Source organism: Pteropus alecto, unplaced genomic scaffold (assembly GCF_000325575.1).
Source record: "Pteropus alecto unplaced genomic scaffold, ASM32557v1 scaffold38, whole genome shotgun sequence".
Taxonomy (NCBI): domain Eukaryota; kingdom Metazoa; phylum Chordata; class Mammalia; order Chiroptera; family Pteropodidae; genus Pteropus; species Pteropus alecto.
This window is the reverse complement of record NW_006442512.1, coordinates 2,742,506-2,756,088: the sequence shown is the minus strand read 5'-3', so window position 1 is coordinate 2,756,088 and position 13,583 is coordinate 2,742,506. Positions and strand designations below refer to the sequence as shown.

General features: G+C 37.8%; 1 protein-coding gene across 1 annotated transcript in view; it reads left to right on the top strand.

Annotated features, from left to right (window-relative positions):
- The first annotated feature begins 248 nt into the window (after window positions 1-248).
- The window catches only part of REC114 (REC114 meiotic recombination protein), a 102,477-nt gene continuing 89,142 nt past the window's right edge, over window positions 249-13,583 (top strand). The window contains 1 exon segment of the mRNA XM_006922645.2: window positions 249-407. Within this exon segment, the coding sequence (XP_006922707.1) occupies window positions 249-407 (159 nt within the window).

The window sequence follows — 13,583 nt, the reverse complement described above, 5'->3', positions numbered from 1 at the left end:
ATGCTGCAGAGGCGAGACCACAACCCCACCTGAAGGTGGTAATTACCACCACCATTTTGTGCACCAAGAGAAAGCGCGCCAGCGCCAAAGCGACGCCCACAACCCGAGAGCCCCCTACAGGAGTCTCTGGACCCTGCCCATTGGCTTGCAACGGAAGGAAGGGTGGGCCTTGGGTCACTGCGCTTTTTGATTGGTTAGCTGTGACGATTGGCAGGTGCTCACCGGCTGGGCGCGCCGGGAGGCCGGACATGGCGGAGGCGGGAAAAGATCAGGCGGACCATGGGCTTCCGGGCGGAGACGCGACACAGTGGCCTCTGCAGCGATATGGCCGCTTCATGCCCTCGGGCACGGGAGAGCCGCCTGGGCCTGGCCTGGAAGCTGGCACGGCCTCTTCCGCCACGTGGAAGGTGAGGCCTGAGGGCATGAAAGACCTCGAGGCACTCACCCCCTCAGGAAGGGAGAACTGCGGCTGTCGCGAGCTAGTTCCTGAGTGCCAGGCGGACAGGAGGAGGGGACAGCGAGGGACTGGCAGAAATGGTTAACCGATAGCTAACATAGGAGATACATAGATAGATAGATAAGATGAGGTAAGATAAAATAAATATGATTGAAACCTAGTATATTCTCAAGTGATTATGCAAGGGAGCAGTAAACATTCATATATTCAATAGATATTTATAATGAGCATAAATTATGTGTTAGAATTTGTTAAGGAGGCTGGAGATATATCAGTGAACAAGATGTAAATGGTCCTTATTCTCGTTTATGTTTTTAGTCTGGTGGAGAATTAGCATTTATCCAAATGTAACTGTATAATTGTGTAAACCAGTTCCACATCCCTTATGTGGAAGAGAAGGTTGAATAGTCCATAACCAAGATGTCATGCTACAGGCAGTCAAACATTCACACAGAGTAAATTTGTATCCTAACTTTGCCACTGAATTCCTGTGACCTTGGCGAAGTTACTTATCCTCTCTGTACCTTATTTATCTTGAAATAGAGGTAATAATAGTACCTACTTCAGAAGATTATCAATAGTGAATATGTTAATATATATAAATCACCTAAAACATACCTCGTATAAAGTTATATAAGGGTTTGTTGTTATTATTATTTTTTTGTCCTGATGTTATGTTTTAATGCCACAGGTTGCTAGGTATTCAGTTCCCTTTGGTCTATTTTGACTACTACATGTGGACTCTAGAGTTTTGGAGTACGTATGTTGGTGTGGTTTGGGCAACAGTGGGTAAAAAGTGCAAAAGAAACAACAGATATTCAAGGTAGAGGACACAACATGTGCAAAGGCCCTGCACCTGGAGAAACCACAGCGTGTGTAATGTACAGAAAAAAAGAGAGCTGGTGCTTAAGGAGAACATGGTGAATGATAGCATGAGATGAGGTTGTCTGGGGAGGTAGGCAGGTGCCTTATGAATATTATCCTAAAACTAATAGGAAGCTATTGAAAAGTTTAAAGTAGGAGCATATTCATCTGTGAAAGATCAGTCTGCTGAATAGTGGAGATGAAATTGGAAAAGATATGAGTAGATTCAGAAAGATCACTTAGCATGCTATTGCAGTGTGATAGGCAAGAGCTGATAATGACTTAGACTGAAGGGTGTTGGTGAAAAGGGATGATGGCAGTAGAGGTGGGAAACTGGACATATTAGAGCTATATTTTGAGGCCAAAAGAGTAGGAGTTGGAGACTGATTGAATATGAGTGGCGAGAGTAAAGGACTTCTGGGTTTCAAGCAGGAGCAGCTAGATAGGTGGTTTGGGTATGGGAAACATTAGAGGAAGAACAGTGAGGGAAAGATCCAAGACTTTAATTTTGGTTGTACTGAGTTTAAATATGTTTTTGAAGCATCCATGTTGAGATGTTCAGTAGATGGTTGGGTGTACTGGTCTAGTCTCAGAAGAAAGATCTGTTCTGGAGACATAAATGTGTTATTGGCATGAAAGTGTGTCATAAACATAAAGGGGGTGTTTATAGTCATGAAATTATATGAGATTCCAGGACCAAGCCCGAAGGTAGCACTTGTAGGTCAGGTAGAGGGGACAAAGTCTGTAAAGAAGATTAACAAGGGACAGAGTTGGGAGGCACACAGGAGAATGCAGGTCCATCAAAGCTACAGAAACATCTCAAAAGAGAGAGATTAACTATGGAATGATGCTGCAAAGTGAAGAAAAATGACGACGTAGGCACATCCATTAGATTTAGCAACATGAAGTGAAGGGGGTGAAGCCAGATAGGGGTGGGCTGAAGAGTAACTGTGAGAAAGTGAAGCCAATGTGTATAGACAATTCTTCTGAGAGACTTGGCTGAGAATGTGAGTAGAGAGGGAGCTTAATGAATTGTTCACCACATTCTAGAATATTAGAGCTAGTGACACTATTTAAACCTTGAAATCAGTATGCCTAGGACCATTAAGAAGGAATTAAATACCCAGTTGTACTCTTGTGGAATGCTGTATCCTGGGAAATTATATAGGCTACAGACACAAAATGAGGTTAATAAAGAGTTAAATTCAAGTGTGACTGACCTATAATAGGATCTTATTTAAAAAACTGGTGATGTTTGAGGACATTTAGTTTTTGAGAGTGCCCAACAGGTTCCTCGATACCTTTTCTTAACACCCTCTAAACTCTTTTTCCTAAGGATCTGGGTTGGATGCATTGGCTCAGATGCAGTTGGTAACCTTTAGATTCTTATCCTGCAACCCAGAGGCCATGGGCATTTGACCATGCTAAGGAGTTGATTGTTATTAGAATTTCCTCCCTTCTTTTTGCAAAGCTCTTCATAATTGCTTATACAGAACAGCACTTTTCAACAATTTTCAGATGGTTGGCATATAGCCATGGCTACAGTGAAAAGAGATGAGGTTGGCTTTTGCAGTGCTTTTGAAAAGTGAACATTTGTACCTTCCTTTGAATCTGTGCCGAACTATCATACCTGCTGTGATCAGTTTCAGCCTAGGTCTGTCATATTTTTTTCTCAAAATAAAAGAGAAAACAGGATTTGTTCTATTTTATGTGCACTGTGACTATTGTGCAATAGTAATAATAAAAGATGAGCCATCTAAAGAACTGCACTAAGTCCCATGTGAATTTCTTATTTTAAGAATTTGTGCTACCTGCAGTAAAAAAAAAAAAAAATGTTAGGTAAAACATAAAAATATATTATTGTGGAGGATAGAGTCATTGGGGTTTTTTTTGTCTAGAGGGAACTGTAGTTCTCAACTTTAGTAAAAAAAAAAAAATGTTAGGTAAAGCATAAAAATATATTATTGTGGAGGATAGAGTCATTCTGGTCTTTTTTTTGTCTAGGGAACTTTGAAGTTCAACTTTAGTTGAACCTATTTTGAGTTTTTTCACTTTTTAAATTATGCAGAAAATTTGATCACCTGGTATTTTAGTTGTTTGATTACAGAGACTTTCATCACATGGCCATATGCTAAAGCAAAAATGTTGACTCAAGAGAAAAAAATGAATAGTACAAGACGTCTAAGACTTGAAGTCCTAGTTGAGAGGTAAGATCAAGTCTGAGACAAATATTGTATATAGAATATCTAATATATATGTATATTGATTTGATTTATTTGTCTGAGTTGAATTATTCTTATAAAAAGTTACTATCTGGAGATAAATGAACCACAATTTGGAAGCAAGTAAACTCTTGTAATACTGTGAAAAAAAAAAAAAAAGTTTAGCACTATGCTACTCAGACTTCAGTGTGTATAGAAATCACTTGGGGAATTTTTTTAAATGCAAATTCTGACTCAGCAGGGCTGGTTTGGGGTATAAAATTCTATAGTTCTAACAAGCTTCCAAGTGATGCTGATGCTGTTGATTCTAGGATCACACTCTGTGAGGTAAGGGTTTAAGACCTTAAATGGGTAGCCATGTAGTAAAATTAATAAAATTAGTAAAATGAACGAGGTAAGGAAATGAGCTTCATAATGAATATGCAGACGTTTTATTAATAGGATTAATATTTAAACCATCTGTCATTTAAATAGAATAAGCAAATGAAATACAAACTTGAACTTGATTTTAATTCCTTACATCTGTTAGCCTAGCCCTTCTGAAAAAGATTATCATAATGACAGATTGGTCCATTTTATGTTTTTTATATCTGAACATAATTTAGTCTACTAATTTAAGAATAATTTTGAAAGGTAATGTTAATTGCAGGTTGCTTTTAAATTAAAGTTTTAACACATTTTTAAAATTCCAAGGATTTCTTAGACATGTCCTAATTAGTTGAACCTGAAAACTTATTTTTTCCTTTCGGTAGGAAAAAATCATTTTTTAATTTTTATAGGAGGAACTTAAATTATTGCCCTACTTAGAAATTAGGAAATAGAATACGAAGTTTGTACTTGAACTTTTAAGTGTGAACTCAACATAAGATATACTTTGGGTCTTCTTAACTGGCCTTTTTTCCTTTTTATTCCTAGTGCTTACATATTTCCTAGCATACGATAGGTGCTCAGTAAATGTTTGAATTGAATAGTAACTTCACTGAACTTTCCTTATGAAATTTATATAACTTATGAAGTGATCCCCCTGATAAGTCTAGTACCTACCTGACGCCATATATATTTATTATAATATAATTGACTATATTTCCTGTGCTGTACTTTACATCCTTGTGATTATTTTTATAATTAGCAATTTGTACTTTTTAATCCTTTCACATTTTCCACCCAGCCCCCTAACCCCCCTCCCAATGGCAACCATCAGTTTGCTCTCTATATCTGTGAATTGGCTTTTATTTTGATTGTTCATTTATTTTGTTTTTTTTTTTAGATTCCACATATAAGTGCCATCATATGGTATTTGTCCTCCTCTGTCTTATTTCACTTAGCATAATACCCTCTTGGTCCATCTGTGTTGTTGGAAATGCTAAGATTTCCTTCTTTTTTGTGGCCAAGTAATATTCCATTGTATATATGTACCACATTGTCTTTATCCAGTCGTCTATTGATGGACACTTAACATTGCTTCCATATATTGCCTATTGTATGTGAAATGTCCTTTATTTTCTCCCGTTATAGCCTTTGCTTCAAAGTCTATTTTGCGTAATATAAGTATCGCTACCCCAGCTTTTTTTTTTCATTTCCATCTGTACGCAGTATCTTTTCCCATCCTTTTACTTTCAGTTTGTGTGTCTTTTGATCTGAAGTGGGTCTCTTGTAGACAGCATGTGCATGTGTCTTGTTTTCTTCTCCTTTCAGCCACCCTATGTCTTTTGATTAGAGCATTTAATTTATATTTAAAGTAATTATTAATAGATATGTCATTATTGCCATTTTATTATTCATAATTTTGATCTTTTTTTTTTTTACCTTCTCCTTTTAAGTTCTTTTAACAATTCTTGTAATACCAGCTTGGTGGTGATGAACTCCTTTTGCTTTTTCTAGTCTGGGAAGCTCTTTATCTCTCCTTCGATTCTAAATGATAGCCTTGTTGGATAGAGTAATCTTGATTGTAGGTCCTTACTTTTCATTGCTTTGAATATTTCCTGCTAGTCCCTTCTGGCCTGCAAAGTTTCTGTTGAGAAATCAGCTGGCAGTCTTATGGGTGCTCCCTTCTGTATAATTAACTGCTTTGCTCTTCCTACTCTTCAGGTTCTCTCTTTGTCTTTAATCTTTGGCATTAATTATGCTATATCTTGGGCCTCTTTGGGTTTATCTTGTTTGGGACTCTGTGCATTCTGGGCTTGTATGTTTATTTCTTTCACTGGGTTAGGGAAGTTTTAAGTCATTTCTTGAAATAGGTTTTCAATTCCTTGCTTGCTCTCTTCTTCTGGTACCGCTATGATGCAAATGTTGGTACACCTGATGGTGTCCCAGTGTTCCCTTAATCTATCCTCTTTTAAAAGTTTATTTTCTTTTTGGTGTTTTGATTGGATGTTTTCTGCTACCTTGTCTTCCAGATCGCTGATTGAATCTTCTGATTCATCTAATCTGCTGTTGATTTAATCTAATGTATTCTTCATTTCTGACTGGTTCTTTTCTTAATGGTTTATAGCTCTTTGTGTAAGTTCTTAGTGAGTTCATCTACTCTTCTCCTAAGTTCACTGAGCATCTTTATAACCAGTGATTTGAACTCTGTATCTCATAGGTTACTTGCCTCCATTTTGTTTAGTTCTTTTTCTAGAGTTTTACCCTCTTCTTTTATTTGGGAAATGTTTCTTTGTTTCCTCATTTCGGCTGCCTCCCTGTGTGTGTTTCTATGTTTCTATTTGGTAAATCTGCTGTGTCTGCCAGTCTTGGCAGGGTGTTCTTATATAGGAGGTGTCCTGTTGGGCCCAGTGGTGCAGACTCCCTGGTCACCTAAGCCGGGTGCTCCAGGGGTGTCTGTTGTGTGGGTTCTGTGTGCCCTCTTGTTGTAGTTTATCCTTGATTGCTATTGATACATTAGTGGATAGTATTGGCCCCCAGGATGACTACAACCATGACTACAGAGGACAAGCTATTTAGTTGGGGCTGACCCCACAGAGTAGAATTTTCTCTAGTGGGGCTCTGGTGCCTGCTGAGTTCACCCTTTGGCTGTGTCGTTTGTGGAGTTAATTGGGTGGTACTCTGGTGTGGTCTGAAGCCAGCCACTGGGTGTGTTGGTTCTGAGGCCTCTTGGGAGGGGTTCTGGTGCAAGTCCAGGTCAGCTGCTGCCAGTGCCCAGCCTGGGGCCACCTGAAAGGAGCTACAGAGTGATCCGCGGCTGGTAGCTGCCTGTGCTGGGCTTGGAGGTGCCTGGGTGAGGCCATGTTTTGAATTGAGGCAAATTGCCACTAGTGCTGAGGGCTGCTGAGGAAGAGGTATAGGGCACACCAAAGCCAGCCACTGCTTGTTTGGGGTTTGTGGACCTGGGGATTCTGGGAAAGTTTGTAACATGGGCTGAGGCCAGCGAATTGTAAGAAACAGCCACTGACAGAGGTTCAGGCTGGTGTGTGGGTTGGGTAGGGCAGGTTCTTGGAATCACTAAGATAGAGACTCAGATTTGGTGCCTGCCTGCACCTGCAGGCTGGGTGGGGGATGGTCTCAGCAAAGGAACAATGGCGCCTGCCAACAGGTTAGTCTCATAGAGAACTGACAGTCCAGCCCTTGTCCTGAAGCCAGACAATTCAGTTCCCCCTTATATATCCCTAGCCTGGAGCTTAGAGCAAGTGAGTTCATCAGTAAGTTCATGCCTGGGTTCTTTAAGAGGAATGCCTGGGACTCTGACAGCCTTCCATCTCACCTGGAAGGAATCCTTGCTGATTTTCACAGCCAGATATTTTGGGGACTCTTCTTCCTGGCACTGGCAGTCCAGGCTGGGGAGTCCAGTATGAGGCTGGGATCCCTTTGCTCCTCATGGAGGCCTCCACAGCCGAGGTATCCCTCCTGATTCTTAACCACCACACATGGGTGTGGGACCAACCTGTTTTGTGTCTCTACCCCTCCTACCAGTCTCAGTGTGACTTCTTTATATCCCTAGTTATAGGAGTTCTGTTCAGCTAGTTTTCAGATGGTTCTAGTTTAGTTGTAATTTTGATGTGGTCATGGGATAAGGTGAGCACAGTGTTTACCTACTCTGCCATCTTGACTGGAAGTCCAAAAATTATTTTTGAAATTAGTAAAGTAGTAATTCTTTGCATGATGGGTAATTTTTAATTAGAAACCTGATGTTATGAATTTTACCCTGTTGGGTGCAGGATATTTTTATACTTCTATGAATATACAGGCGCTTTTTCTGGGGTAAGTTATCTGGAAACAGTTTGATCCTTTTAAGTCTTGTTTTTAAGCTTTGTCAAGTGGGACCAGAGCAACATTTGATCTAGAGCTAATTTTTTCCTTATTCCTAAGACAAAACTCTTCTGAGTACTCTACCCAATGCCCCATAAGGTATGAGGTTTTTCACTCTGGCTGATGAGAACAGGCACTATTCCCTGTCACGTGTGAGCTCTTGGGATTGTTCCCTTAAGTCATTTTAAATGGTTCTTTGCCCAGCCTCCAGTAGTTGCTCACACACATATATGCTGAAGACTTGAGGAATCTCTGCAGGTATCAGTTCTCTCTGTGTGCAGCTCTCTCCTCTCTGATATTCTGAACTGCAAACTTTAGCGACACTGACCTTGCTGGACCCACAATTCTATGTCCTCAACTCAGGAGCACCTTTGCCAGCCTCTACTTGGGCTCTTCCTCCTCTTCCCCGCTCCTAGCACTTTAGCCTGAAAACTTTCTCAAGAAGTAATCTGGGGCAATGATAAGACTCAACTCCTTTCTTTCCTATTATTTCTCAGGAATCATGTCCTTTATTTCCTGATATCTAATGTCTTAAAAACTTGTTTACTATCATTTGTCCAGTTTTTCGGTTGAGTCAGGCAGGAGGGTAAATTTGGTCCCTATTACTTTATGTTGGCCAAAAGTGGAAGTCTTTGGGGGTCATTTGATTCATTTCCACTGTCTTTTTCCACTTCAGTTCATCAGTTCAACAGAATATTATTAAGTTATCTGCTGGGTACTTGGCATTTAGGCAGTGGAGAGGCTTTGGAAGTATCCTGGGGTTTTATCACAATCTTAAAATAGTGGGGCACTCAAGCACAGGATTGCAAAATAGGTCGGTCCTGATCATTAGAGCAGTGTTTCTCAAGGTGTATCGGGCAGACTACTTTAAACAGAGTCTCTGGGGGTGCTTGTTGAAAATGCAAATTCATGGGTCCTGCACGACTGAGTCAATCTCTGGGGTGACTCTCTAGGTGTTAAATATATGGCAATGCCCGAATTCTAAAAGAGGGGTGGGGAAGAGGGAACAATTGACAAAGTAATACTGATAGTATATAGCACTTTACAATTTAGAAAGTATTAGTATAAACCTCTTATCATTTGATTCTCACAACTCTTTAGATCTTATTACCACTTTACAGACAAGAAGCTAAGGCCTGCCTATGTTAAGTACCTTACTGAAGGTTTACATAGGAAGTGGAAGAGCTGATTCTAAAATTCAGATCTTCCTCAAGCCAGTTCCCACTCTGCTGTACAGTGCCGCTTATGACAGTATAGTGGTATCATCAAGAATTAGTCTTTCATGCAGTTTGCTTTTATGGACAAATTATTAGGTTATATTTTATATTAGAATTAAGATGGGTTCTGAATGACAGAAAATGTAAAATAACAGTGGATTAAATATGATGAAAGTTTATTCTCCACATAAAAGTACAGAGCTGGTATGACACTTCACAGTGTCAGAAACTGAGGATCCTTCTGATTTTGTTCCTCTGCTGTCCATGGCCATGGTGTTATAGTCACAGATAGAATTGATATTCTAGATGGCTTGGTGGAGGAAGGGATAAAGAAGTGGATGAAGGATACACACCTGCTGTCTCTTAAGGAAATTTCCCTTAAGTTGCCACAAGATACTTTCTTCTATAGCACAGTAGGCAGAAATTAGACCTATGGCCATCAAAGCTGCATGAACAGCTGGGCACAGGTAGTCTGTATTCCATGAGTTCACATGTATAGCTAAAAAATAGAGGTTCTATTACTGTATAAGAAGGAAAATGGAATTTGGAGAACAACTACAAGTCTGCCACACACTTTTCTCTTCTGAATTTGGACACTGCTGAGAAATGAAGGCTTATTCCTGGGGTTCCTGGTTGGAACTCAAAAGACATTTTTTGATAACAATAGCAACAAACAAAAAACTGCTATTTAGTGTATAATTATTATATGTTAACACCTACAACAGTGCTTGGTAGATGCCCCAAAATATTTATTGAATGAATGAATCAAGGCCAGGCATTCTGCTAAGCATCTGATCTTGCATTATATCATTTAATTTTTCTGATGAATTTATAAGGTAGTTATTACTAATTTTATAGATGAGGAAATTAAGTATATTTCTAAGTTGCAAAGCTAAGATTTGGTCTGACAACAGGTAGTGTCTTTTCTAAAGTACTAGTTATTGGTGGTGTTCAACAAGTACACTAAGATTGTATATTCTGGCCTCTTGAAGTTGTATGTCACGTGACTGGTTTTGGCTGATGACTGTGAGCAGAACTGAAACTGACCTGTGTCATAAGCAGAAGGTTTAAGAGCTAGTGCATGATTTATGATCTTCTCCTTTGCTATGTTGCTGCAGATATCAGCTGCCCTGTCAGCCTAGGTCCTGAGAATGATAGGCAGGCAGTGTGGAGACAGGTAGAGTGAGAATGAATCGGTAGCATGAATGTGTTTGGGGAGTGTTAATTTCTGTAGAAAACTCTAGCCTACACCTAACTGATATAGAAATATTTTCTTATAATTGTGTCTGTTTAATTGAATTATGTGTCACATACATTGGATGTCTATATAGCGAAATATAGTGAAAAACTCTTTTCTAGCTTAGTGTTTGAAGGAGTCTAAAAACTTGCAGTTTAAAATGAGGCCCAAGAGTATTAAAATTCATCCATGTTTAGAATTTGTTCCCTGCCTACTATGTGCTACACACTATTCAGGGCTCTGTTTAGAGGTAATTAAGGCATTACCACTGGAAGAGCTAGTCAGTTAAGCTCAAGTACCTGCTCATTTGGAATATAGGGTGCCATTCACCTCACAAATGACAACATGGCATTTGAGAAATAAATGTAGATATTTCTTTTAACTCAGATTTAGAAATACTGTTTGGATATTGGAACTATTATGAGCTTAAATGAGCCTTGTGTGAATAAATAGAAGATAGTGTCTATGAAGATAGTAAAGATGAGTGTGAAAGTGGCAGAGGCTTAGAATAGGTATGTCAGTGGGAGGTACCACTTTCTGGTATACTTGGTGATTTTTATAGGATTTATTAGTTTGGGAAATTTTTCAAATATTTTTAAAACATATTGGATAAATGTCCCAGGGTTGTGTTTTATAGAAAGAGCAATAATCAGAGGGGCCTTGGTTGATAATTTCAAAGACATAAAGAACTTATTTCACTGTTCCTGGGAGGTGTTTTGAGTACATATATTCTGCTTATGGCTACTAATCAAAATGATCAAGTTAATTCTAGTAGCTAGGTTTAAAAGGACTAGTTAATTTCATAATCTTATTTTTGTGTATAAAAGAAGGAGAATCACATCTCCTGCTTTGATACATAGAAATGACTTTTTTAGGTTCTAAAGAAAAAATTGATTTTCCAGGTATATATTATTACTTTTTTTTTGGTCTGGGTGTTATACTCTTGTAATTTTGTTTGTTATTATTACTGTTAACACTTTGCATTTCTGTGAAACATCAAAAAATACTGACTTTTAGAGTTGGTAATGGGTATGTAGCAGAACTACTTTCGTTAGCATAATATACTCTACAAATTTGTTGAAATAATTTATGAGGCTCTTTAGCTACCAAAAGTAAGTGGGGAAGCAGCTGATAGCCTATTAGCAATTTTGCACATTTTTAATATTTTGTAATGCATATCAACAGTACATATAATTTACTTTAAAGTAAGCATATTTGAAATATTTTTCTATATTTTCATATATTTTAACTTTTTTCTGTTAATTTTATATTAGTTTTATAATACAGTCTTGTACAAATACATGGATATAAAATATGAGAAGACCGATGATTTTATGATTTAATCAATGAATAAGCTGTGCGAAAAACCAGCTTGTAATTAGGCAGGCTCTATATCTCTATGTGTGTTACTGTGTTGATGGCAAAATATCACAATAGACAAAAGTCAGGTTGATGTAAATCTTTTTCTCCCCAGTTTTATCGAGATACAATTGACATACAAATTGTATAAGTCTAATATGTACAAAATAATTTGATATAGGTATATATTGCAAAATGATTATGATAGGTATTACATCCATCATGTCACATAGTTACAGTTTTTTTTCCTTGTTATGAGAACTTTTAAGATCTATTCTCATCATCTTTTAAATATACAGCATAGTATTCTTACCCATAGTCATCATGGTGTACATTACATCCCCAGCACTTGATCTTATAACTGGAAGTTTGTACCTTATGACCCTCTTCACTCATTTTGTGCTGACCTTCCCTCTCCCTGCCTCTATTCTCCACTAATCTTTTCTGTTTCTATGAGTTCAGTTTTTCTAGATTTCACATATGAGACCATCTAGTATTTATCTTTTTATTTCTAACTTATTTTACTTAACATAATACCCTCAGCTTTCATCCATGTTGTTACAAATGGCAGGATTTCCTTCTCTTTATGGCTAATATTTTTATATGTATAAATATCATTTATATATTATTTATTTGTTATTTATTATTTATATATCACATTTTCTATATTCATTCATCCATTGGTGGACGCTTAGGTTGTTTCCACGTCTTGGCTATTGTGAGCTGTGCTGCAGTGAACATGAAGGTACAGATATCTCTTTGAAATAATGATTTTATTTCCTTAGGATATATACCCAGAAGTGGAATTGCTGGATCATATGGTAGTTCTACTTATAATTTTTTTTTTTTTTAGGAACTTCTGCACTGTTTTCCATAGTGGTTGTATCACTTTTCATTCCATTCAACCGTATATGAGGGTTCCCTTTTTCCCACATCTTTACCAGAACTTATTATTTCTTATCTTTTTGATAATACCCATTCTAACAGATGTGAGTTGATGTCACATCGTAGTTTTGGTTTCTACTACACTGATGATTGAGCGCCATGTCGTGTAACTATTGATCATTTAAACATCTTTTGTCTTTTTAGGTCCTTTGCCCAGTTTAAAATTGGATTATTTGCTTTTTGCTATTGAGTTGTATGAGTTCCTTATATATTTTGGATATTAACCCCTTGTCAGATATGTAGTTTGCAAATATTTTCTCCCTTTCCATAGGTTTTCTTTTCTTTTTCTTTTTTTTTTTGGATCATTATTTAGATGTGCAGAAGCTTATTAGTTTGAGGTAGTCCCATTTGTTTAGTTTTGCTTTTGTTGCTTGTACTTTAGGTGTTATATCTAAAAAAAAAAAAGTTGCCAAGACCAATAAAGGAGCATTTTCCCTATGTTTTCTTCTAGGAGTTTTAATGTTTTCAGATCTTACATTTAAGTCTAACTCATTCTGAGTTAATTTTTGTGAGTGATGTAAGATATTCTTTTACATGTGAATATCCAGTTTTCCCAGCACCATTTATTTATTTAAATTTATTTATTTATTTATTTTGATGATGTTGGTTAATGAAATCCAGTAAGTTTCAGGTACATAATTTAACAGTAAGGCATATATATAATCCTTTGTGTGATCCTCACCCATAGTTAGATTTCCTTCTGTCACCACATATTTGACCCCTCTAACCCATCTCCCTCTCTTCTCCTCCAACCTCCCCTACCATCTGGTAACCACTAGTCCATTGTCCATGTCCATGAGTCTCTGTGTGTCCTGTTCGTTTGTTGCTTTTAGGTTTATATCTCACATATAAGTGATATCATGTGGTTTTCAACTTTTTCTGTCTGGGTTATTTCGCTTACCAGGATTATCTCAAGGTCCATCGACGTTGTTGCAAATGGCAGTAGTTCAAATCTTCTTATGGCTGAGTAATATTCCTCTGTGTATATGTACCACAGCTTCTTTATCCAATCGTCTATTTGAGGGAACCTCGGTTTG